The sequence below is a fragment of the Sylvia atricapilla genome, chromosome 10, assembly GCF_009819655.1.
Source record: "Sylvia atricapilla isolate bSylAtr1 chromosome 10, bSylAtr1.pri, whole genome shotgun sequence".
Classification (NCBI taxonomy): Eukaryota; Metazoa; Chordata; class Aves; order Passeriformes; family Sylviidae; genus Sylvia; species Sylvia atricapilla.
Window position 1 is genome coordinate 6,919,936 of NC_089149.1, and position 25,293 is coordinate 6,945,228.

General features: G+C 42.7%; 1 protein-coding gene across 1 annotated transcript in view; it reads left to right on the forward strand.

Moving 5' to 3' along the window:
• Positions 1 to 25,293, forward strand: part of USP13 (ubiquitin specific peptidase 13) — a 46,319-nt gene that overhangs the window by 564 nt on the left and 20,462 nt on the right. Inside the window, exons 2-6 of the mRNA XM_066325785.1 lie at positions 9,205 to 9,330; positions 13,352 to 13,412; positions 21,681 to 21,802; positions 22,216 to 22,358; positions 22,593 to 22,777. Coding sequence (XP_066181882.1) covers positions 9,205 to 9,330; positions 13,352 to 13,412; positions 21,681 to 21,802; positions 22,216 to 22,358; positions 22,593 to 22,777 — 637 coding nt within the window. The remainder of the gene's footprint in view (positions 1 to 9,204; positions 9,331 to 13,351; positions 13,413 to 21,680; positions 21,803 to 22,215; positions 22,359 to 22,592; positions 22,778 to 25,293) is intronic.

Here is a 25,293-nt window from a genome sequence, read left to right on the forward strand (position 1 = left end):
TGAAAAAAGGGAGAGTAATGGCCTTCTCCTTGGTGTATCTTGGCGAGCAGATGCCAATTATTTTGCTTTCCTACTGCCTCGGTGCTCGTTCTATTAAAAAAAAAATCTTCAGAGAAAGGTTCCAAGGTAAAGGCTGATCCTGAAAATCAGCGTGAAAGTTCCCCTGAAACACTTTCTCCCCCAGGGTTTCAGTTACATCACTGAACTTCAATGAACTCGTAGTATTTCCCCACCGGCTCGGTTCGTTTGCTGTTAGATGAATGTCTCATGTGCAGGAAACTTTCGGTGGTGTTATTCCTGTGGTGTCTTGCAAAACAACCCCCAGCTCCACAGATTGTGTGTGTTCCATGGCAGATTTTGGGGCCTGACTCAATTTTTAACTCCACTGCTAATATTGGAAGCCTTCAAAAATGGGAAGCGCTTAGCAAGAAACAGGTGCTTAAGAATTAGACATTTTCAAAAGAGGTTGAAAATTTTATTAAAAGTTGTTTCTCCACAGGAAACTGAGGTTTCCCAAAGGTGGTTGAGTACTACATGTTGATGTTAATGTCAGTGGCAGCAAACAGAAGGAAGCTGAACATTACAGAATATTCATTGAAAGATACATTTCAGACACGTTTTCAGAATCCTTTATCCCCTTCTATTTGATAATCCCCCCTCTCTTTGATAATTCCTTTTAATACAGAAAATCAGACTTGGTTTTAAAGGTGACTCAGCTGTCTGGTGTTCGTCATGTCTTGTTGAACAGAGGTTATTTTTACCCACACTCTTCAGATCTCAAGTGTCACCCAGCAGCCCTGACTGTACTGGGAGCTGGGCTGATTAGAACTGCCAAATCGGACTCCACCGCAGAGGCGATAATTGCATTATATACTTAAGAAGGTTTTGGCGGGGGAAAATCAATATGCCACATTCTTTCCTTCAGATTTCTGCTTGGCTGAGCACGTGGTTGATGTTTTTAGTAACACTTTCAGGCTTCTTGGATATTATGGTTTATAAAAAGTTTCTTTTAACAAGTAGGAAGGGATATAAAATACTATGGCAGATTAAAAAACAATCAATCACCACTCCTTGCAACAAGCCTCGATTGAACACAGCAAAAGCTGTGTTTAGCCAAAAAATATGTTCAAACAAAACATAAAACATTTGAGCCAAACGTAACAGAAACTATGGATAAAAGTAGCAAAAGGAGTGGGAAGCAGAATGTGTGATTTTTTTCTTTTAACTATAAAAATTTTCATCCTTTTGACATTATCAGGAAGAGATTTCAGATTTAGGAAAATGTTGCCCTCCAGTGTAAAAACTTCTCATTTAAATTGTGTTATGGGCATTCACTGGGCAAAAGGCTTGGCTGAGCTTATGCAGTACCAGTGGAAATAAAAGCAGTCTCAGTTTCTGTTGTTTTCCACAGCTTTTCAGCCCATACTACTCCTCTGCTTGGCTGAGTGAAAGATTTGCCTCAGATTTTATCTTAAATTCCCACATAATCCTATAGATACTTGGATATTGTTTGAAGGATGGAGATTCTAAGGGACATATGTAATGTGTGCTTTCTAGGGTCAAAACCTGTCATTTACAAATTGAAAATAGCAAAGCTGTGGTTTTTCAGTTTTTCATTCATGAGGAAAGTGAAAGGATACAGACAGGTTGTTTCTTGGCTAAAGGGAGATGTTTATGTTTTTATCAACTTACTACAGTAAGTTGATTTGGTGACTTATTTTCTTAGGTTATCGATGTATTACCTAAGTGACCCTCTTCCTCTTGAGGCACCTGCCTCTTTCTGAAAGATGTTGGCCCTGTTATAATGTCCAAGAATTTAAAAAAACCACATTCTTGGTTTTGTTAGCCATGCTAAAATTCCAGATTGCTTTTTTGCTGGAGGAGGTTTTTTTCCCTTGTAAGAATATTTCTCAGTATTTCCTCACATCTTCTCATTTTGCCATTTTAAAATATGCTCCTTGCTACAGTTTAACTTCACCATGTCACTTTATACGTGGTCATGCAGCAGCTCTACAGTCAAGTGTCTTTAGCTATATTAATTTGATATTAATCTTTTTCCTGCAAGGATGTGTTGTGATCTTTAAAATACACTGTAAACCATCAGACCTGCGAGTGTTAGAGTACAGAGTAATGTTATTATTGTAGAGAAAGATGCTGAAGCAAATTTGCAAGGACCAAGCAGAGTGGAATGGTCAAAATCAGAGCTTTTCCTGTCAGGGGGTGCCAAAGAAAATGAGGTACTGGGAGTGAGTAGTTCCCTCTTCTCCTTCCAGCTGTGCAAAGCTGAACGTGGCAGTGAGAGGAGGCTTTTGCAGCCCTGTTGGTCACTTGGTCAGTTGTGTCACCTTGTCTGAGTTTGAGTAGTCCATGTCCCAGTGGATACAGGCACCTTCACTGATTGTTCTCAAAACTCTTTGAGGTTCCTTTTCCGTGGGCTTTAAATCTTCCTTGGATGAAGATCTGAGAACAATGTCACCTTTGTGCTACAGGACGAGTCATTAGCTGAGAGACTTCAGAAGTGGGAGCTAGAAGTACAAGTGGCTGTTCAGTGTATTTTTTCTGTGTGGATTAACTGTATCATGGTGATCTTGTCGGAAAGGTGGTATTGTTAGAAATATAAACAGATGAGAAATTCATGTCCTTAGATCTGGCCTACTTCCAACAGAACATGCTAGGGTTGGTCTCTAGAAAGCTGGCAGGAACAGGAGGCAAATTTCTTTGCACTTAAGAGACCTAGTGACACTTTTATATAGCTTGGCTCATAACATGAGAAAATATGCTGTTTATGATTTACATTTTAATTACTTTTTGAGATTTTTTTTTTTTATATCTTCTAGAAAACTGTGTTTCTATGATGAAGGCTCCTACCCCAGTTAGCCATTCCTTTGTACAGGAATTGAGGAGGGAAGGCAGGCTGCCTACAAAACACAAGCCTGGCCTAGTGCTGAGTATTGCTTCCTCCAGGGACTGACCCAGCAGCTGTGGGAGCCAACCACTTCCCTGCAACTTGGTTGACAAAGTCCTCCACCTCTCAGTATTCACATCTGAGGTGCAGTCATGCCTCCTGGTGACTTTTTCCACATCTCCAACACCGTGCTGTAGGTTTCTTCTGTCCCATTTTGTCAACTGTGGCTTTTCTTCCTCATTGGATGCATGAGCCTGACTTTGTGTTCAGCAGAATGCAAAAGATATGAAGGTTGTATTAAATAATCTTTTGCTGTTCTTTTATTTTTTTAGAAGGATAATACTCAGCTTTGGAAATTCCACCTTTTACCGTGATCCTGGTCTCAAAAACCTCTGATCATTTATCACAGAACTACAGAGTCATAGAATGTGCTGAGTTGGAAGAGACCCATGAGGGTCACTGAGTGCTGGTCCTGGCCCTTAGAGGACACCCCAACAGTCCCACCCTGTGCCTGGGAGCCTTGTCCAGACACTTCTTGAGCTCTGTCAGGCTTGGTGCTGTCACCACATCCCTGGGAGCCTGTCCCCAGTGTCCAACCACTCTCTGGGTGAAAAACTTTTCTCTGATACCCAAACTAAACCTCTCCTGACACAGCTCCATGCCGTTCCCTCAGGTCCTGTCACTGGTGGTGAGAGTTGACGCATCTGGGGGAGAGACAACAGCTGGAACAGGTAAAAGGTGGAAAAGGGACACAAACTGGAGTATAGGAAGGGCTTTTATATGAGCTGTGGATGCTGCACATGGATGTGCTCTGAAACCTTCCCCACGAAGGGCATTGGTGACAACCCCAGCACAGCTCATGAGCCTGACACGGTGACAGGACCAGGCAAGCTGGCCCTGTGGAGTGCAGGGCTCTGTTTGTTTGAGCAGCTGGAAGTTTGGCTTTGCTCTGCTGGAAAACCTTGCTGCTGACAACAGCTTCCTTTGTGAATCTTGCTGACTTCATTCTTGTGGCTTGGGAACTCTGTAATGGTTATGTTGGGACAAGTCCCAAAATCTGAGCTGAGCTGATGCTCTGCTGTTTGTTGTGCAGTTGAGGCTGAAATCCTTGAGAGTCTGGGGTGTGTAATGGATATTGGTGATTGTGTTGCAGAAAACATTCTGGAAATAAGCACTTCCTGTCTGGTAATTCCTTTGGTCAATATTTCTTGAGGAAAATCAGAAAGTCACCGAGGCCTGTGTTTGTGAGGGGTAGGCTTGGATCTTGTTTCTGTTGATGGAATGAGAGCAGCAGAGAAAGAAACAAGAAGACTGAACACACCAAGACAAGGAGAATACTCCAGATAAGGATTTTGGCCTAGCTGCAAAAGGACCTCCAGTTAGTGAGGCAGTAAATTGCGTGGTGGTGGGTGATCACCTGAAAAGTCAGAGCAGTGTGGTACTGTTGCTTGACAGGGACATACCAAAGCTGTCACATGGGCAGGTGTTTTGCTGGCTGGAAGTGCACCAGGACACTCAACTGGTTCACATCAGCTGACCCACTGGTCTTCTGGTGTTGGAGAATGGTAACACCAGAAGAAGTTGTGCCTACAGTGGTTGGCACATGAGAAATAACTGTGGTGCTTGGGAGAACGAGCAGTGTGCATGTGCATTGTGCATTTCCTTGGAGTTGATTTAAATTTGGATGTTACTAGCCTTTTCCTCTTTATGTGCCCCTGACCATCCTGTTATCCAGAGTGGTGATGGACTGGAATATTTTGGGCAGCAGAGAGACTTGAATTCTGAGGTACCCAGAGTGTCAGAGGATAAATACAGAGATGCAGATGAATGTCAATACTGGAGCTCTACTGAAATGCTGTGGAACTATACATTTTCCTCTCAGTTCTTCTCCCCAGCTTTTCTGTTCTGGAAGTACAGCACTGTTTTTGTGACCAACAGAGCTGTACAGCCAGGTCTCTGCACTAAGCAAAATCCCAGCATCTGGGGTGCTGTGGAAGCAGTGCAGGTGGCACTGCTGGGGCTGCAGTGCTGGGCTGGAGCTTGGCAATCTCAAGTCTCACACAGTCTGCACCTGGATAAACTGACCCCAAACAGTGCTGATGGATGGGTGGAAGTTCTCTATTACTGGTTGCAGCTTAGTAGTACTCTTGACCCAGCATTAGTTTTGCCGTTGTGTTTGGTCACTAACTGTGAAGCTTTGATCCTGGCTGTGTATGTGACTTGTCCAAGACACTGCTTTGGAATTCATACCTGCTGCTTTGGAGTCCACCTGTGATTTATACGTGGGTGTGAGCAGTCAATCCACCTCTTGGAGTGGAAATTTGGTTTTGGGCTGACTGGCCCACACAGCTTTTTTCTTCCCAGGAAATGTTCTAAGTGCTATACTGGACTGGCCTTGTCCACTTGCCCATTTAGGAGCTACAACAAAGGCACCATAAATCTTTGTTAAGTAATTGTGAATTAATTTGCTTGTAGGGAAGTATCCAGTGCTGTCCAGTGCCATACAGTGCTTTTGTAAAGGAAGAACGGGGGGGAGGGGGGATTTCTTTTGCACTTCAAGTCAACAGTCCAACTACTGGAAGCCCTGTAATTTATTTCCTACTTCCACATCCTTCATCCTTTCTTTCTATGCCCAGCCCAGCTCTTCTTTTCCCATCTCTCATCTTTCACAGTAGTACAGGGCGCCTCTTCACTGCTTGTACATATTTTGCCATCAATGTCTGTGTATGTCAATGTCCTTCCGTTCCTTACTCTAATTCTGTTGCTTCTCCCTCTTGTCCTTTTTTTACCTGCTGCCCAATTTTACCCTCTCATTATTCCTTTTCTGCTTTCCTTTAGTGATCATTACTTTCTTGTCACCTTTGGCTGACAGAGGGCAGTTGTCCAGAAGGCAGACTTAGGCCACTGTTCATATCTTGTGTTTCTTTTGAATGTGACTAGATAAATTCTTGGCCTCAGCACACATTTTTTATTTTAGTTCTCCCACCCCACCCCAGAAGTAACTACATTTACTGCAGTGGAAACTTAAAAATGAGCTGTTTGTTTGCTGGAGCCATCTCTATGTCTTTTTGTGTTCAGTTGATTGTCTGTGGTTTGCTGTGGGTTTTTTTTCCTCCTTGTTTCAGTGTAGGTAGTACTGGTACCTGACAGGGAGACAGGCTTTCTTTTTGTTCTTCATTGTAAATTATTGTGTGTTGTTGAGATGAATATTAAGTGCAAGAACATCTGTTGTTCTTTTTAAGCCTGTCCTGAAATAAAATATGTGTCATTTAGTTAGACTATTGTTGGATTCAGTGCAATGTGTGTATGTTAGGAATGGTCCTGTAACTTTTCCAAATATATTAAAGATTGGATTGTAGTTCTACAGCAAGACTCTTATGACCAGAGTCTGATTAATTAATGGTGGTTCCTTATGAACAGACACCCTCAGCAGAGCCTGTAGCAGTTCTGTAAGGGCATGAATTTTGTAGGGAAACACTTTCATGGAAACCACAACAGAATGCACAGACAGTGACTCTGTGTCACAACTGGCACATTTATTTTGTATATGACAAAATGGATGAGTTTTCACTCTTCATGTTTGGGTGTGGAGACTTGAGGAGACTCAAGGTGCCATTTTACTCTCTCCTGTGATACTGTCTTAGCAAATGTTGTCGTTGTTCCAGAGGATCTAAAGCAAAAACCTGTGCAGGAGACACTGTCCCTGAGCCTGCAACCGTTTTCCATGTTAGGAGATCACCACAGCCCTTGTGTTTGTACAAAGTCACTGTTGTCTGAGCCACTGCAGGAGCTGAAATTGCTAAACCCTCAATTTCCCTGAGGGATCTAAATGGTTCGTGAGGGCTGGTAATGGGATGGAGGTCATTAGTTCAAGTCCTGATCAGGTTAGTGGTGTTTGAAAGCTGTTGGTGTCTGGTGCCATGAGCAGTGTGGAATGAGGGGGTGATCTCTCTCTCTCTGTCCTCATAGACCGGTGCTTGTGTTTGCCTCTCACCCACCAGCTTTTGCTCTGCTTTTGAGTCTGAGAGGGAGGAACTGGTGCATTTTACCTCTTTTTGCCTGTGGATTCTCTGCCTCTTTCCTTCCTCCAAAACATGTATTGGTATCCAAATAAGTAGGAGCAGCTCTTTTTTCTTTTTTAAAATACTTTTCTCCCTGGTGTGGGCTGTGTGTGTTCCCCTCTCTGAATAAAGCATACCATGAGCACCTTAGCAGCAAAGAGCAGGATGAAATACAGTGAGGAACAATCCCTTTTCCTTCTGCTTAGAATTTGAGAAGACTAATCTGCTCTTGGGTGGCCTTCTGGGCAGTGATGGAGCCTGAGCACCTACAAGCTTCTGCCCCACCAGTGCCACTCTAGATTAGAGTGATAAGGGTAGAGAATGTTTATACGTTACTTTATCCTAAACTTCACATTGCATGCCTGCTGCATCCTCAAGCAAGAACGAGGGAGAAAAATACCCAGCTAAAGTTCCTGGGTTTGTCAGATCAAGTTATGCTTTTCTGGTGTAGAATAGTGTCTCCAGTTCTTTAGATAAGCTGCCTTCCTCCAGCATAAACTTTCACACATATCTAAAACGAATGTCAAATGCAAAGATTTCCATGCCACAGATGATGTAAAATATCATTCCTTTCAGAACTGTTTGTCTGTTCAGTGGGGTTTAATTAACCAGCACAAAGTTTGTCTTAGATCACAGTTGAGTGTTTTTTGAGCACCAAACAGAGGCCTAATCCTTTGCTCAGCCATCTACAAAGGTGTCTTTTTCACACAGGCTTGTGTTTTAGTTTGACCTTTTGGGCTTTTGAACGGTCTGTCCACTTCTTTCCAAGCTGTGGGAGAGAACACTCTTCCTGTGTTCTCTTGGAGTAACAACTGTTTTGTTAGTAACCACAACCAACTTACTCAGACTCTACATTTAGCTCCTCTACTGAAAGTGTCAGATTGTTGTCATAGGCTGCCTGAGAAATGGTTCAGTGGTCTCTTGGATTCCCTCCAGAAAAAGAGAGAATGATCTCCAAGAAAACAAAACTTTAAACAAAGTTGCTGAGACACTAGAGTGACCCTGTGTGTTTTTATTTAGACTGGGTACCTCTAGGATCCTCTTGTAGGGGACACATCCATGACTTTCTCACAGAAAGAGGTAACGCAGAAGGGTTTGGATTTGGAATGCAGGATAGAAGAGCAGGCAGCATCTATGTGTCTAATATGACTTGTTTCTGGAGACAATGATCCTTCCTTTCATATATATATTTGTAATAATTTACTTCTGAGGTGCCTATGAATGAGTGTAGTTCATGTTGTTCTTTGGGGAATTAAACACAAGGTGTTCTGTGCTATCCAACAGCACAAACACACTCACAATAGAAGGAAGGTCACAGAGCTTCTGAAAGGCTCAATCTTTGTTATGCACCACCTACTCAAAACAATACATGTTAGAGGGCTTAAAAAAATTGATCTAACCCCAATGAGCAGATGACTGAAAGTCCTCCTGGCAGTGTGATGTAGGAGAGATCTTAGAGCAGTGCTAAAATTAAACAAGACCCTGGTACCAGCCAGCATCAACACCCAGTTTTAGGGAGAGCAAAAAGTGATGCCAGTTATGTTACTGAAATGTCATCATTTGTGACGAGCAGCAGGAGTATATATATTAATATTCCCTTTGTAATGCCCTTGTCTCCAAACTCTGTAGTTGTGTGAATGGAGAGGATCCCTGATAGATGCACACAAAACCCTTGCCAAGTTTTTGTTACTCAGTTTTGAGGGTTATGAGGTCACTTGAGATCTTTTTTTCTCAAGCAAGATTGTGATCAATTGTAGAAGCTGTGGCATCACATCCTGGACCATCAACTCTGCTGTGCTTCTGGTTTGGAATGATGTTCCTGCAGTCAAATGCCCACAAGAAATTCTGCTATTTCAAATAAATGCTCATGCTCATTTCTATGCTTTACGAATTTCTGTGCCTGTGAACCTCTGTGGGTTGGGCACTCTAGTGAAATTTTTCAAGACTAACTTCTGAAACTTCCAATTTGGACACTCACTAATCTGCAGTTGCAAGGTGACTCGTTTCAAAGAGTTTCTATAGGCTGTGGGATGATGTGTTCTTGTATGTGATATGATGGGAACGTTTCTTAGAGAGCTGATAGTGTAAACACCATAATATGTTATTAAAACCAGATTTTAGCTGCGTGCCTGATAACAGAAAGGGTCTGCAATTGTTTGGGCTTTTTTCTGTGTGCTGGGCTGCTCCTGTCCTGTTCAGTTCCTTCCCTGCTGTAACTGTTTGTGTCATTCCTTGCAGGACTCAGAAGGAGGTCTCTACGTGTGCATGAACACATTTCTGGGCTTTGGAAGGGAACACATTGAGAGGCATTACAGGAAAACAGGACAGTGTGTCTACCTGCACCTGAAACGCCACGTGAGACAGGTGAGGCTTCCCAAAGAGCACCCCAGCAGATCTCTTGTGCTTGTTTGGGTCATGCATTTCAGACACAGACCGAGTCCTGAGTGACTGAAGGGCACACATTCAGGTTTGGGGCTGGATATCAAATCCAGGTGCTTGGATCCCAACCAATCCTATAGCTTCAGTTCTGAGATGAATCAAAAGCCCTAAAGAGTCAGACCTTAAAGGCAGCTCTTTCCTGACTTTCACTGATGTTTTTCACTTACCATTTCTGTGTGTCACATACAGTTTTTCTGCATGTTAGTAGCTAAATACTTCTCTGAAACCTGTCTTTCAAGTGTGCAATTACTAGATTTGACTTGGATTTGGCTGGAAGCTGCTGAAATCTATTTATCTATTTTTCATAGGAGGTTTCATCTCAGGGTGCCAGGACTACTTTTCATCCTAAGATTCCTGTATAGTTAAACCTTGACTTGGCCTGGGATCTTCAGCTTAGCTTAAATTAATGCTGGATTCTAGAGACACACAGTGGCCTTCATTTAGCCTTTCCCCACATACGGGGGAAGTTCAGTTCCATGTGCACATCCAACCTCATGTTCCCTGCTCTTCCCTACCATCACTGCATATCAGCAGTCACTTGTAACCTGTGCTTTATAACCTCTGTCTGTGGTTTGTCTGGCATCTTTAAAAGACTCTTAATTACTTCTGACCTGAGCTATATGGGAGGTACTGAGTTTGCTTATAGCTCACTCTCCCATAAGCTCTGTCTCTACTGGCAATTTAGAGGGCTTAAAATAGCTGTTTGGAGTGGGTTAGAATCCTTGTTTCTCATTCTGAGCAATGCTTCCCCGGTGATGAAGGCCTTGAGTTATGTAAAGTGCCCTGACCACCTGCCTTATTTCCAGTAGAGGACTGTTCATAATTTATCAGAATTACAGTGAGATGGATTGCATGACTTCCAGGATGAGATGGAAGTTTGTTATACTTTAGAATTGCCTTTCTTCTAAAGGCAATACCAACATTTTCCTTCACTCTGTTCAGTGAGTTTTTGCACAGCCTGCTCTGGTTTTAGCAATGGTTCTTCTCACTGAATTTAACACTCCTGAAAGGTCAGCAGAAATCCTGTCAGCTTTCCCTGTATATAGCTTTCTTCCAGTAAGTTAAGGTAAACTGGGGTTAAAATGAGGCCTCAAAAATTCCTTTCCTGGTAAAGATTAGGCTGAAGAACTCCAAAATGGAGAAACAAATATCCCAACTGCTGTTTGGTGTTGCAAACTCCTTTGACTGAAGAAGTTCAGTGGTTCCTGTTTTTCTCTGGGTGAACCATGTTGTGGCAGAGGGGCTGGCTCTGTGCTGGAAGGTGCCAGCACACTGGTTCTCTGGGTCATGTGGCAGGAAACAGGGCTTGACTACACAGTGCAGGTGAATATTGCATCATGTAACAGGGCTCATAGCCAGGATTCCTCATATGTTAGCAGTGGATTTCTTTCTTTTTTTTTTTTTTTTTTTTTTTTTTTTTTTTTTTTTTTTTTTTTTTTTTTTCCATGACTATTTGCTTCTTAAGCGCTATCCATGTTTTCCTTTCTGTGTTTTCCTTTGAGCAATGTGAAGCATCAAGTGTTTTATGAAGTGTCTGGCACATGCTCCATTGTGGTTTTGGTTTTGGAAGCCAAGCTTTTAATGGTGTAGGATACAGTAAAGCCAAAGGCATTGGGTATGCTATCTTAAGATTCTTACAGTGAGGCTGCTATTCCTGCCTGTGGTTCCCTTGGCATCATCCTTGCAGAATGCACTACATTGCTGCAGAAATCCTGGGTTGCTTCCCAAGATGTTTGGGATAAATGTCAATTGTATATCTTGTCGCAATTCAATTAGAAAACAAGGGTCACATCTTCACCCTGCTGGCTCAAGTAGACCTGGAGCATCTGCCCGTGGCAGAGGCATCTGCTGAATCATCAGAGATGGACACAACTGCAAGTTATGGAGCACCCTCTGGTAAAATTCTTAGTTGAATAAAGGAAATTGATTTTTTTTTTAGTTTTTCCTTTTCCACAGAGTTACATTCTTCAGACTTTTTGAATCAGCCTCTTTCCTTCAGTGTATGACTTTTATGCAGCTGCTGTTCATTTCCAGGCAGAGCTTTAGCTTGGTGCTGTAGTGATGCCTCAGCCCTGTTGAAAACACCGGGCAGAGAAGCACAAAGATTTCCTACAGGGGCAGGTTTCTGGATGTTATCCAGGGATGATGGTACTATAAAAAGTGAGAGACAGCAGAACAGCCTGCACTGTCACCTTGTCCAAGGAGCATCACAAATGGGATTTAATGCCACTGCTGATGCCTGGTGTCACTCCAGTTTGTTGGGTGTGTCACGTCTGTTAGAAACAAAAATGGGTATGTGAAAGGAGAATGTTTTCAGTGATTCCTGGCAAGGTGAGAAAAGACTGTCAGGTTGTGGGTGTTTCAGGAGTATTGAGCATCTTCAATTCTGATGTATTTGTGTCTGGAAAAATCAAACTGAAATCACTGCCAGCCTGAGTTAAATATAAACACTCCATGTGAATTCTTTCTCTTTGAGATTGCTACCCTTAATGACTTTTACGATATTGCAGTTGGTGACATAAGAATTCAATTTTCTAATTCTGAGAATTAGGAAAAGACATTTTTTTTAGTTCTGGAAGTATAGTCCTTGGAGAATGTGTAATTTATTCATAATGCAATTGGGTTATGTTGTTTCTTGCTACTGCTTTCTAAAAAAGAATTAAAATAGATTCCCAGCTACTTCCTTCCCACTTGTTAAATTCCAGTAGCATTAATGAAAGAAATGTTCTGCATGTTATTTTCAGTTCATTGAGGAATTTTTATTTTTATTTTTATTTTAATTGCTGGAGTTGCAACCCTGACTTTTCCCTAGGGCTTTTCTACATGGATAATGGATTCTGTTCTTAAATGCAGCCAAGGGGTGTTTGTCAGCATCTGCTCTTTCTAAGAATGGAAAATTTTCCTATGATGTATAAGACCTCACTGATGATTAAAGCAGTTTGCTTAGGCCAAAGCTTTATTTACATGGTGAAGGGAACCACCCAAAATATGTGACCCTTTTGCCTGCGAAGGGGCAGAGGCGAACATGAACTTTCCCTGTAGGCTGACAGGTTCTTGGCTGGTTTCTCCCCACCTGTTGTATCTCAATATTATTATTAAAAAAAAAAAGTTGCCTGACAACCTTGCCAGTTACACTAACATTACACACTGCATCATGCATCATGTTGGCACCAAATAGCCACAGAGGCCTTTTTGATTTAATTTGATTTAATGGTGCTGTTTAATAAACAGCTTAAGGAGTAAGTGCATTGACTTTGACATTTCCTCAGTGAGTTGTGTTTTCCTTTGTAGTCTGAGGTGTTCTGAACTGAAAAAGTAGTGAAACTTAATCTCATTTGGAAGTTACTGTTTTCTGCTATGGTGCTTAAATTAAAAAATACAATAAAATCCCCCACTAAACAATTCCTTGGGTGTTGTCGAGGTTCCCCTTCACTTTCTAATATTTAGAAAACATGGTGGTAACTTGGATTAATGAAAGCAGGTGTAGATCCTGATGGAAAGGGCATTTTTTCCCTGGATAGAAGAAAATGAACCGAACTAACAGATCAAAGCAAAGTGGTCCTTCTGGAATTAGTTATGAAGGGTTGAATTGTTTATGCAAATAAAAGCCTTTTCTTCTGTCTAATTCAGCATTAGTCATTAAGAAATACTGTTGGGGACCTACTGGAGAGAGGTTTGAGAGGTGCTGGGTGTCTCTGTCTTGGTGACAGGGCACCTGTCACCCATGGTGGCTGTGGGACACCCTCTGATCCTTGGCCAACAAGCCAAGAGTGAAGGAGTGGGTGGAGTGGGAGGTGGTGGGCAGTGATGGGTGCCCATGTCAGAGGTGAGCAAAGAGCCTTTACGTTCTTGCTCATCAAGGGCTGTGATTTGATAGGAGGGGTTAATGCAGATTTACTGTTGTTTCACTTGATGGGTTTTTAATTGTCTCTTTCTCTCTTTCCAGAAGGTACCAGGAGCATCTGGTGGAGCTTTACCAAAAAGGAGGAATGCTAAGCTATTTTTAGGTACTGTGAGCAGCTGCTTTCACACAGTCCTTTTCTGACCCTCTCTGCATCTGGACTTGGATTTTGCCCACCATTGTGTCTGGCTTTGGGGCTCCTTTTGGGTTTTCTTTTCCTGCTGTTTGTTTTGGTTTTCTTTTTAGCTTTTGGTTCTAGATTTTATGGTTTTTCCAGGCAAATAAGTAATTCTTAACTATTTTGGTGCATATTGAGACATGTGTGTCTATATACATGAAAACATTTTAATGTAAAATAGATTCTCAACTATTCTGAAACAGCCTAGGCTTTGGAAGGCACTTTTTTTATTAGTTCTGTTGATTCTTTCTCTGTAATTTCCACAAAGCACTCTTTTATTGGAATGTTGACCCATACTTAATGTTTGAGGCCTCAGTGTGGCACTATTCTGCTCAGCAGCTGGTCATAGGAAGGGTTGTTACCATTTTAAAGTTGTTACACAGGTAAATGTTCTTCAGTGATGTTGTGGTCTCTCCTGTAATGAATGCAACTGCACATACATCATGAGCATTTGTGATTCTGTTATGTCCACAGTTCTATTCCCTTGCTTCATGGAAAGCAGTTTTCTTGCCATGCCCATATCATCCAAAATCCATTTATTCAGATTACCCAGAAAACCTGAGGGACTCATAAATATGGATGAAGAGAATGTGATGAAAAGCCTGTATTCTCTCTTCTCCCACAGCTTGTGGTATTTCTCCAATTCATCTATTATTTATTGTCTCTGTATTAATAGTGAATAGCGAATTTTTCTTCAGGTAACGAAAAGGTGAAATGTTTTCTTTGCAATTGCCAGCTCTTATGGCTAAAGAGAAACAATAGAATCACCTTTGTTGGAATTGCTTTGATCTGTGGAATGTGTCCCTAAGAGGCCTCTGCAGATTGTGATTGATTAAATTGTTATTGTTAATGTAAGTAAGTTTTGCAAGGAGGACTGAGAAGGAAAGAAGACTGAAAATGAGTCATCAAAAAGTTAAACTTGTAGGAAGAGACGTTACATCACAGATGTAAATGCCATTTACTGCCAGTTTACATTGAAAATCACGATTGTCACTGGATGATTATAAAATAATTGGTTCAGAAACAAAGCTGGCTGCAGTGCAGCAGTGCTTGTACAACGTTAGCAATGTGAGTGTAAATACAAAGTACAAAAGCACATTCAAATTTTGTCCTTGCTGGTCTTCTGCATACACCTGAAGGCTCCTGTCACTGAGGTGTGCCATCACTCAGGGTACTGGCAGAGTGTCTCTGATGTGCCACGTTGAAATCCTGTGTTTCATTTTTGTGTCTTGTGCCTTGTCCTGTCACTGGGCACTGCTGGAGAGAATCTGGCCCCATCCTCTTGACATATCCCCTTAAGATATTTGTGTGCCCTGATAAGATCCCCTCTCAGTCTCTTTTCCAGACTGAACAGGCCCAGCTCATCCCCATAAGAGAGATGCTTCAGTCCCTAATTATCTTTGTAGCCCTCCAGGGGACCCTCTCCATCCTCTCCTTGTCTTTCTTGGACTGAGGAGCCCAGAACTGGATGCAGTACTCCAGGTGCAGCCCCACCAGGGCAGACCAAAGGAGGAGGATGATCTCCCTTGATCTGCTGGCCACACTGTTCTTAATGTTCTTCTTGGAGGACACAGGGGCACATTGCTGGCTCATGGTTGGTTTATCCTGGCTGACACAGCCCAGGTATGTGACCTGCCAGGCAGGGCTTGCCCTGGACACAAAACCAGCCAAGGATCAGTGGCTGACTCCAGCATTCCTGTGTTTCTATGTGTGTATCAATAATTCCCTGAAGGAGATTTAAGCTTTGTGTACCAAGTCAATCCAGTTTGGGCATTTGTTACATTGCTCGTTATAATCCTCTTTGATGTAAAACTATTAAAGATACTAAGCCCTTTTCAATCTCCTTAGTATTAGGAAAACATCTTTTGGATGCTCACTGATTACTTTCTAGCACTGCTGCTATCTAGTAAATGGAATAGAAACACAGGCTGCTTGGCCAGTCAACTGCAATATTTATCTTTTCCTAAACATGGAAGAATTCACAGCAAAGTATGTGTGCATGTGCACATGTGCATCAGGTTCTGGGCACGTTTTGGTTTGGTTTTCTTTGGAGAAGGCAGGAGGATGCTGGCTGTGAGTGCTCTGTGTAATCAGGAAGCCTAACAGCATTTTCTATTGAAATGTAAGAACTGCCTTTAATCTGGCTGGTTTAGGTGTTGTGAGACAGTGTGGACATGACAGCTTCAGCTCAGGCTGTGCAGTGTTTCAGGGAGTTTGGGGTGATACTTAAAGCAGACTGTCTTCTTATTCAGTGCCATATGTGTGAACAAGAAAAACTCAGTTAATGGGGTGTACTGTGATCATCCTTATGAGCTTCTGGTCAAAAGGGGTAGTGGAATTAGAGAGAAGATTCTTGTGCTGGAGGGATTTGAGGTCCCATTTTTACCATAGTTACCAGCAAAGTCCCCCTGAACATGTTATCCTGGGAGTTATCTTCAGAATGTTCTAATTATGAAGAATTAACCCAATATAAGTGGTCTGGAAAGGGATTGAAAACTGAAGAAACTGGGTTTGCTGGTTGATTTAAAATTAGATAAGAGAATAAATCTGAAAGTGATTTTTAAGGTGTTACTGAATAACTGAAGCAGCTGAAAGATACAAAGAGCACAAGAGAAGTGCTTGGACTGTGTGTGCCCAAGGATGTGGTCCAAGTTACCTGTTGCTGATCAGAGAGGTGGTTCTGAGAGAGAGATGATGCAAATGGTTCTTTGAAATGTCAGCTCAGTTGTCAGCAGCAGTGGGAGATTTAAGTGGAACACCAGTAAATCAACACTTTATATTTTGTTCTCTATCATTTTGCTTTATAAATGGGAAGCAAACTTCTCTTCTGAACAGTGAACTGCATCTACACACAGTATTTTCCCCTATTTCTTTCTCCAAAACCAACTAGCAAACACCATTCCCCTCACCCCCAGCAAGCAAAGCACCTCAGGTCGATATTTGATCTCTGCATTGAGGGAGGAATCACCCCATTTTTGCCTGGTTCTGGTTCCCTCTTCCTGAGCATCTCCTGATCCGTGCCAGAGCCTGGACTCTTGGCTGTACAGAGCTGGCAGAGTGACTGTCATAAAACTTGTCTCTGGGCGGATGTTCTGTCTCAGATTGGTTACCAGAGCATCATCAGTGCTGCAAACCGTGGCAGCTCTGTTCTGAGCAAAGTCAGGGCTAACTCAGACCACCAGCTAAAAGTGATTTGAAGTCCTCAGATGAAAGCTCTGTCAGCAGATCTGTGACTGCTCCTGAGTATCTGTGACACACAGCGGGTCTCAGGAGACCTTGGAAAGGAAAACTTCCACTTGGGGAGGCTGGGAGAACTTGTAAACTTGCTGAGCTTTTCCTGGATGGCACCTCCCTGCTGATGGCAGTGGAGGGACTCGTGGCTACTGTTTCCAAGTGTAAAGGCCACTCCTAAGAGTGGCTGTACTGGATTTGACCACAGCTTCACTCTGTTCTCCCAGGTCTCCTAGGCAGAGCAGAGCCCTGCTTGCATTAAGGATGTTTTTGTTTGGAGAGCTTCTGAAAAGGGCTGTTACTGTGAGTGGTTAAAGTTTATATTTATGTGAGTAAGCAGAAGTAGAGTATCTGTATCTATGAATGAAAAGTTGTGATATAGGAGAATTTAAGCATTTCCTGACAATAGTTTTGCAATTTGGCCCAGTAAAACTGTGCATATTCCCCGAAAGCAGAAGTAGAGCAGTAGTAGATTAGCTGTTGCTTTTTAGTTTTGCCATGTATGCTTAAATTGAGTATAGGATGGTGGGCAGATACCTTACATTAGTATTAATAGAGTCTTAATAGTTTGCTGGTCTGGGTAGAACTGTGAAAATTAGACTAGGCTAATGCTGCTGTCAAAACAGTTCTGAATTTGAATTTTTGTGGTTTAGTTTTGCTTGCTTAACATATGACTGTGCCAGAGATGCAAGGGATGCAATAGGAAAAACATAAGAATGCTTTGGAGATGTAGCAAGCAATTTGAATGTTCTTTTACAAGTAGTGAATCAGTCAAATGATCCTTGTAGAAAGTTCTACTTTTCATTTTTTTCTGCAGAGGAAAACATTATGACTGGAAAGTAATTTTATTTTTTTTTTTACATAACTCTGTTTTATAATTTATCTGATGAAGTTAATATTTTGTATGTGCCTGAAAACAAATTAACTGATTGTTAACAAATTAACAAATTAGCTTATAGTTTGCAAAGTGCTGCTGCTGCTGTAATTCAGTATAGTTGAGAGGCTTCAGGAAGAAATAATTTGACTTAAAGGCCCAGGTCTCCACTTCCAAGTCAATATGAATTTGTCCATTGCTTTCAGCGAGGGCAGGATCAAGCCCAGATTCCTAAGATGTCTTTCTAGGGTTTCAAAACTAGTTGTAGACTTGCTAGTCAACATCCTCATTCAATTTTCACGTTTGTATTCCCTTTCACACGCATGCAGACACATCCATATGTGCAGGAAATCCTGCTTGGGGGTCCTATCTGGACTCTTTTATGCCCCTATTATTAGTGCAGTCAGTTGGTAACTTGTCTAAATCTGATCTGGACACATCCACTCCTTCTCTTCCCCTCTGCTGGGTTGGTTTACATTACAGTAGTGTCTCTCCCAGCTGCTGTTTTCAGTCAGTTCAGCAGCAGTGCATTCTCACCCTCACTCAGTGATGCCTTGTGAGGAGCAGTAAATTTACTTTACGGACCACTCGCCCAAAATAACGACGTCAGATGAGCCTCTGCCTTGAGGTGTCTGCTGCTTTGCTTTGCCTGGCCTCTCAACAGAGCACTTACAACCTGTTTTGGTGGCCAGAGAGCTGAACTGAGGCTCTCAGGAGTCACCAGAAAGGTGTTACTCCACTGGAAGGGAAGCAATGTCCTGTGCACCTTGACCATCAAGCTGTCACTCCTTGGAAGGATTACAGACTGTCTGGTTGTCTTGTAGCTCAGCCTTAGAATTTTTTTTTTGCCTTCTACTCACAGTGCATCTTGGAAGAACATCCTTGATCAGGAAACGACTTTGGATGAAGTGTAGTTCTTTAAAGCTCATGCTTTTCAGTGTCTTTAGTGGTAGAGTAATTTTTAATCAAATATGTTCCCTTTGCATGTAGATTTCACCCTACTCCTCTTTCCTGTAGTTACTCTTAATCCTCCTGATAATTCTGCACTAGAAACTACCTGCAGACTGCACATGATACTCAGTGGCTTCAGGGTTAAATTCTGTCCACTTTTAGTGTGGGCTCCATTGCCTTCTAAAGTCGTAGTCATCTGTTTTTATTATTTCTGCCCTCATGCTTTCTCAGCCTTGCTGGCCCTTGCACAGGCACAGAAAATATAATGCAGGTACAATTTCTCACTAAAATTAGCAGCTATGTCTCTCAGTACACACAAGCCAAGATTTAAAAATATGAGTGGTCTGGGTCTTTTCAACTGACATCATTAAGGGGTCCCTCTGAGTGTCCCTAAAAGGGATTAGTTTGTATGGTCACCTGCTCTGTATGGAGGGATTTCAGTCTGTGACCTTAGAAATCCACTCCACTCTTATGTACTGAGTCTGGACCCTGAGAAACTGTTTTTGGAGTGATAAGGCAGTGCCTTTTCACTCCTAGTCAGGGGGACTAGGTGTTGGGTGGAAGCGTACCAGTTTTAGGTGGTCACCTTCAAAAGGGGGTTTTTAAATCCTCATGTGTTTTCCGAGACTGTTATGAAGCTTTGTGCATCCTTTAAAACAGCAAAGTGGGATGCTGCCATACTGGTTTGTCAGGCAGAAGGAGTCCTATGCTGATGGGACACTAGTTTTTGCTTTTCTGCTGATACAGATTGCATGAAGCCTGAGGAGATCAAAAGGAAATTCCCTGCCCATTGCACACAAAAGGCTGGTGCTCCTAAGCATGTGAAGTCCTTAGATGACAGCAGATGATTGCTAATAGGATATTCCTGTCTTTCATCCCTGGATGCCTGGTTCAGATGCAGGTCAGGCTGGCAGCACTAAAGTCTGAACTGCTTGGCTGCTCTGTGCCTCGGGAGATGAGCCGCAGTGTGCGCCTGAATTTTGCACACAGGCCCCCGCAGCACTGCTGTTTGTCTAAGGCGATGGCAGGTGCTGTCAGTCCCTGTCCGGGCACAGGGCACTGCAGACCAGCGGCTCTCACACAGAGCCCGTGGCCGCTGTGAGCTGGTGCCAGGTTCCCTCTGGTGGCTGAGTGTCACCGCGGGAGCGTTCCCTGCCTCCAAACCCGGCTGAGCACAGCTGAGCTTTGGTCCTCTCTGAGGAACCTCTCTCCTGTTCAAGATGTGATCAGTACTTTCAGCGTTGTTATGCTGGCCACCATCAAATCTCTGGCATTAAGTGAAAATTCCTTATGATGCTTTGCTGTGTGGGCCATCAGGTTGGAGATACTCAGTTTCCTTGTTCCACAGAGCAGGAGAGCTCTTAAAAACTGCATCTGTGGAGATTCACTCCTGTGTCAAACCCAGGACTGTAATACAAACTGAGAAAGAAGCCTGGAGTAAAGTCATCTGGTCTCTGGTCATCTCCGTTATACAGCAATAAGGGATCATGACGAAAACAGTTTGATTTGGGGAATTAGTAATGAATTAATACCTTCTCTAAAAATGTCATGCTTTCAGTATGAGAAATGTTCTTGCTTTTTGTCCGTGTTGAGCTGATGAGAGAGGGGTTTTTTTGGTTGTTTTTTTTTTGGTGAGAGAGAGTTCATGTTGCTGGAAGTCACTGGCAGGGGGTGTTGTCACCTCTGGGCTGGCTGGTGCAGCAGGTGAGCCAAGAGTTGATGTTCCTCTCAAGAGCTGTTCTTTCCAGGTCAAGTTAAGATATATTTTGATACTGTTTTATCGTTTGGGTTGCTCAGTCTCTTACTGCTCACTGGGTAAATAGAGAGCTCAGTTTTCTGAGTCTGGCTTCTGTCATCCTCACCTCTCTCCCATACATATATTTGAGATTTCAGGCATTCCCAGGGTGCAGTGGTTGCTGCCAATGCTCATTTAGGATCAAATGACTCATTAAGCATCTGCCTGTACTGGGAGGGAGAAAATTAAGAGCCAGCTTTGGCTACTGCTAACACATCTCTTGTTTTGGTTGAACCTTACTGTGTCAGTGACTGGTACATCAGAATGCAGTGGATCCCACATGTCCAGATGAGAGAAGGATCCAGAAAGTCCCATTGTTGCCTGGGCAATTCTTGCAGTTGAATCTTGTAAAATTTCTGACACATGCATGTTTGGTTCTTAACTTTTTCATTTGTCTTGGGAAGAACAGAACAAAATTTTAACTCAGTCTTGTGTTAATTAATTAATAATTATATTTTTTTATGGCACTAGAGAAACAAACACTAGCCATTTAATTCCTAATACACCCTCCTGCTTCTCTTTGAGTCCACATATTTCTGGGCAAACATTTTAGCTGACATTGCTTGGTCAAGGCTCGTATTTAGGAAAAGAAGTCATTCTTACACTGGAAGAAAAATGTACACAAACACTGTGGAAGGCTTGATCTTCAAAGGAAAGCTTTACTTGCGAATTTGCTTTTTCAATAGATGGATACCCTTCAATAGTGCTTTTTCAATAGATGGATACCCTGGTTAAAGAGTGGAGTTAGCAAGAGAGGGATATTGTTAGTGTTACTGTGCTTGCTGTAGCTATTTGAGACTATGGATGAGACACAGGAATATTCCAGCCATGGAGACATCTTTATGGGAGGAAAGGCCACAGGTTCAAGATGGATGGGAGCCACAGCATGTTTCAGCCAGGTCTGTGATCTGGAAAATATGGGGTGCTCATTTTATTTGTCCTCTGCAATTTGGGCATGTGCAGTGCAACCTGGTCTCCATGCTTTATAGCATTTCAAGATTCTGGGTAAAAGGCACAGCAGTGTTGCATCCTGATTTTGTCCCAAAGGAGCAGAATTTTGTCAGCTGCTTTGCAGGATGTGATGTCTGCAACAGTGCACTGTTTGCAGAGGGGCCAAACCAGCTGTACCTGTGATTAGGGATGGCATTAAGTGGAGATTTTGGTCCTCAGAACATTCTCATGCTGCATGGTCAGATTTCAGTTTAGATCACGATTTCACAAATATTTCTAGCCAGAGAAACCACCGGCTGATGCCAGCCAGCAATGTTTATAGTGGCACCCCTGTCACAGTTTTGGAACATTGATCATGGGACAATCTCCTGACATTCCCCATCTTGTTTTCCAGATCTGGAGATAAGCAGTGATCTCAACAGTGACGATTTTGAATATGAGGATGAAGCAAAACTTGTTATCTTTCCTGATCACTATGAAATCTCCTTACCCAACATAGAAGAGCTACCAGCACTGGTCAGTGAGTGTGTGGAAGTGGCCATAGGAATTGTCTCCTATTTCTGTTTTTATCAAGATGGTGCCTTGTTTTCTTATGTGCAGTGCTTGTTTGGACAAGATCTTTCTTTGGCAGCTATAATAGAGTATCAGTCATTTTAAAAAGTGATCTTTGTTTCTTGGATTTCCTTCTATCCTCCTGTATTCCTTCCCTTACTATGGTGCCAGCTTGTCCTAGGGAAGCTCACATAGTACACATGCTTACTCTCCTGCTAAAATAATGACGACAGTCTAAAAGATTAGATGCATATTTGAGTATATAAATAGTCCTACTGATAAGCAGTTCTGTATGTGGTTAGCAATAGGCTGAATGCCAGGTTCTGTCCAGTCACTGAGTCGTGTAAGGCTTTGACTGACATCCATTTGTCTTCCAGGTGACGATAGCTTGTGATGCACTCCTCAGTGCAAAATCACCCTACAGGAAGCAGGAACCTGACTCCTGGGAAGAAGAGCTGCAGGCATCTAAACATGCTAAGACACTTGTGCAGTTAGACAATGGTGTTAGAATTCCCCCCAGGTGAGGGCAATAAGGTTTCCTCATTGTAGGCTCTCTTAATTCCAGGGTAACTGCACTAAAGGAACTCAGCTCATGATCCCCTTGTGCAGCACTGGGCTGGGAGTGTGGGTTGGTGCCCTGGGGTGACTTTATGATGCTTCTATCCCCAGCTGATGCTTGTATTCCCAACTGGGAAGCACAGAACCGGCTCCTGCCTTACGTGTTCCTGCTGTTTCTCCCTGTTTTGTGTGGCAGTGGTTGGAAATGCTCCAAGTGTGACCTGCGGGAGAACCTGTGGCTGAACCTGACCGACGGCTCCGTGCTCTGTGGGAAGTGGTTCTTCGATGGCAGTGGGGGCAATGGACATGCCATGGAGCACTACAAGGAGACAGGTTATCCCCTGGCAGTGAAGCTGGGAACCATCACTCCTGATGGAGCAGGTCAGCCACGTGGCATGTTCTGACCTGAGGTACCTCCTGTGCATGAGACTGACAGTGTGTATCTCCTACCAACTGGGTTTGTGCTTCTTGTGCAAAGTGTTGGAGAGTGGGAAAGGAAACTCTGAGTCTGTGAATGGTGATCAGGGTTGAGGGGAATGACACACACTCCATTCTCAGAAAGCCCATACCTATTTTATCTGCTCATGTTTATATTTTCTATTAGTATTTTTGAGTGTTTGCATAATACTAGGCTTATAGCATAAGAACGGTACTAGTCTGAAACAACAGAATGCAGAGAAACAATATTTTTTAGTTCTGCTGCATTTCCTAGGACAAGTGGTTCAACTTTCTGCAACAAAGAAACAAGAGGGTAATGAGCTTTTAAAATTTAAAAGTCTTGTTTGTAACAGCATGTATGGGTTTTTTAATCATCGTGGAAACTCCTCTTTTTCCTTGTTGAACAAAATGTTGCTGAAACAGTCTGATGAACTCTTATCTTCCTGGGGCTGCTGTGATGCTCATTTGTAAAATGTGTGATGATCTTGAGAGGGGAAAAAAGCTGTAGCTGTATCCTTGTTTGCATATTCTCCAAGTGTGATGTTCTGCAGTGTTGCTGTGGAGGGGATTATGGTGTGTGAAGATTAGATGGAACAAAAACATGAGGAGCTGAAAAAGTCATAACCAAAGAGATCTTTTGTTGCAGCTGCATGGAGAAGTAAAAATGGAAGAACATGTTGCATGATTATATTTTGGCTTTACTATTTATGACTACAGGGATGAAAAATTGCTGTTTAGAGCAGCCTTCTTTTTAACAAGCATCAGTTGAGAGCTTTTCTAAGTCCTATTCAGTGTTGGGGAAAGGCAACTGTTGTCAGATTCAACCAGCTGTGCCACAGAAACACTAAGCAAAAGCCATTTTTTTCTCTCCCAGATGGAATGTTATTTCCTTGCATGAGCTTGGTCTTGGAAGATTTCTGTCCAAATCTCTCAGTTATTGAAGGTGTTTAGAATTTGCCCAGCTGTAGGTTTCAACTGCATCTACAAAACAAACAGGATATTCTGTAGTGGGCTTTTTTTCAGAATTTTTTGTTTTCTTTCCCATCTTTAGCAGCAGTACTTGTTCCCTTATGGCTTCTGTCCTTGTGCCTCCCACTGATCAGCTGCTTCCTCTCTTATGTGGCCTTTGGGATAACAAAGGACAGGCTGTCATCCTCCTCTCTGAATGAGAGGCACCAGCTGTTCTCCACAGACCTTTGTTCTTCTGGATGATGTTTGCTTGGTTTCCCTTTAGAAAAGTCTTCCCTCCCCCAACCTTCCTTGTTCCTTTTCAGTAATTATTCTGTCTCTGATCTATATTTCTGCAGTACTCATAAGCCCTCGATGGGGCTGGGTGATAGATGAGCTTCAAGAAGGAGGCTCTGTGGCTGATGGTGACACAAAATCTGTCTGTTTGCTGCTTCCCTGGGTTAAGGGTGAAGAGGTGATGGTCCTGACATAATTTATTCCTTTTTCACATCAGTAGGAAGAAGAAGGAGGTGGTGCCAGTATTCCACTGACACTCACCCTACGTGTACACAGAGGAAAGAGCTCTTTGTCTTGCCCTGAGAAATCTGTGCTGTGTACACTGTGAAAGGTTTCTGAGGCACTGGCCCCATTTTGTAGCATTCTGTCAGCAGACACATCTGGGATCAGGGCAGAAATTGAACAAAGCTTCTCTTCCACTCTTGTACCTTGGGCAGGATGCACCAGGGAGTCAGAGGAGTTGTTTGCCTCAGTGGGCTGAGCACTGGGCAGACTGTGCTTCCTGCTGCCTCTCTTGACAGTGCCACTAGGTTTTCTTTCCAGTCACTGTGAGGTTGCTTGTTTGGAATAGATTGAGGCCTGGAATTGGGCACTGGCAGTGGGAAACCCCTTGTTTTGATCAGTGCTTGAAGGACTTGCTTTGTGGATGCTAATCTTAGCAGTTGTCAGATATTTTTGGGGAAATCCTCAGCCACTTCTTTTTTAGGGACAGTGTTACCATTGCCTGTCATCATCTAAGTAGAAAGGAGAGATGTCTGCACAGTGAGAACAGGTGTAAATCTTGAGCTGTGGGAGAAAATGTAGTCAAGTAGCACTGACATTTTCATTTTCTTAAAATAATATAGATCATAATGAATATTATGAGGAAAAACTTTCCAGCCAGGGGATGGTTTGGCACTTGAAAAATATCCCCAGGGAGGTGGTCACAGCACCAAGCCTGGGTTCAAAATGTATTTGGGCAACACTCTCAGGCTTGTGGTGGGATTCTTTGTGCATCCTTCATAGGGCCAGGAGTTGGACTGGATGATACTCATGGGTCTCTTCCAACTCAGCATATTCTATGATTTTTTTTTCTCTGTTTAATGGCATTCTGTGTTACCTGTTGTCTTAGATTTATCTTGGTGGGTTTTTTTCCTCCCTTCCACTTCCTTTTCCCCCTTTCTCACTCTAATGACACCAGGTCCTTGTGTGTCACATTTGCTGACCTGTCTACA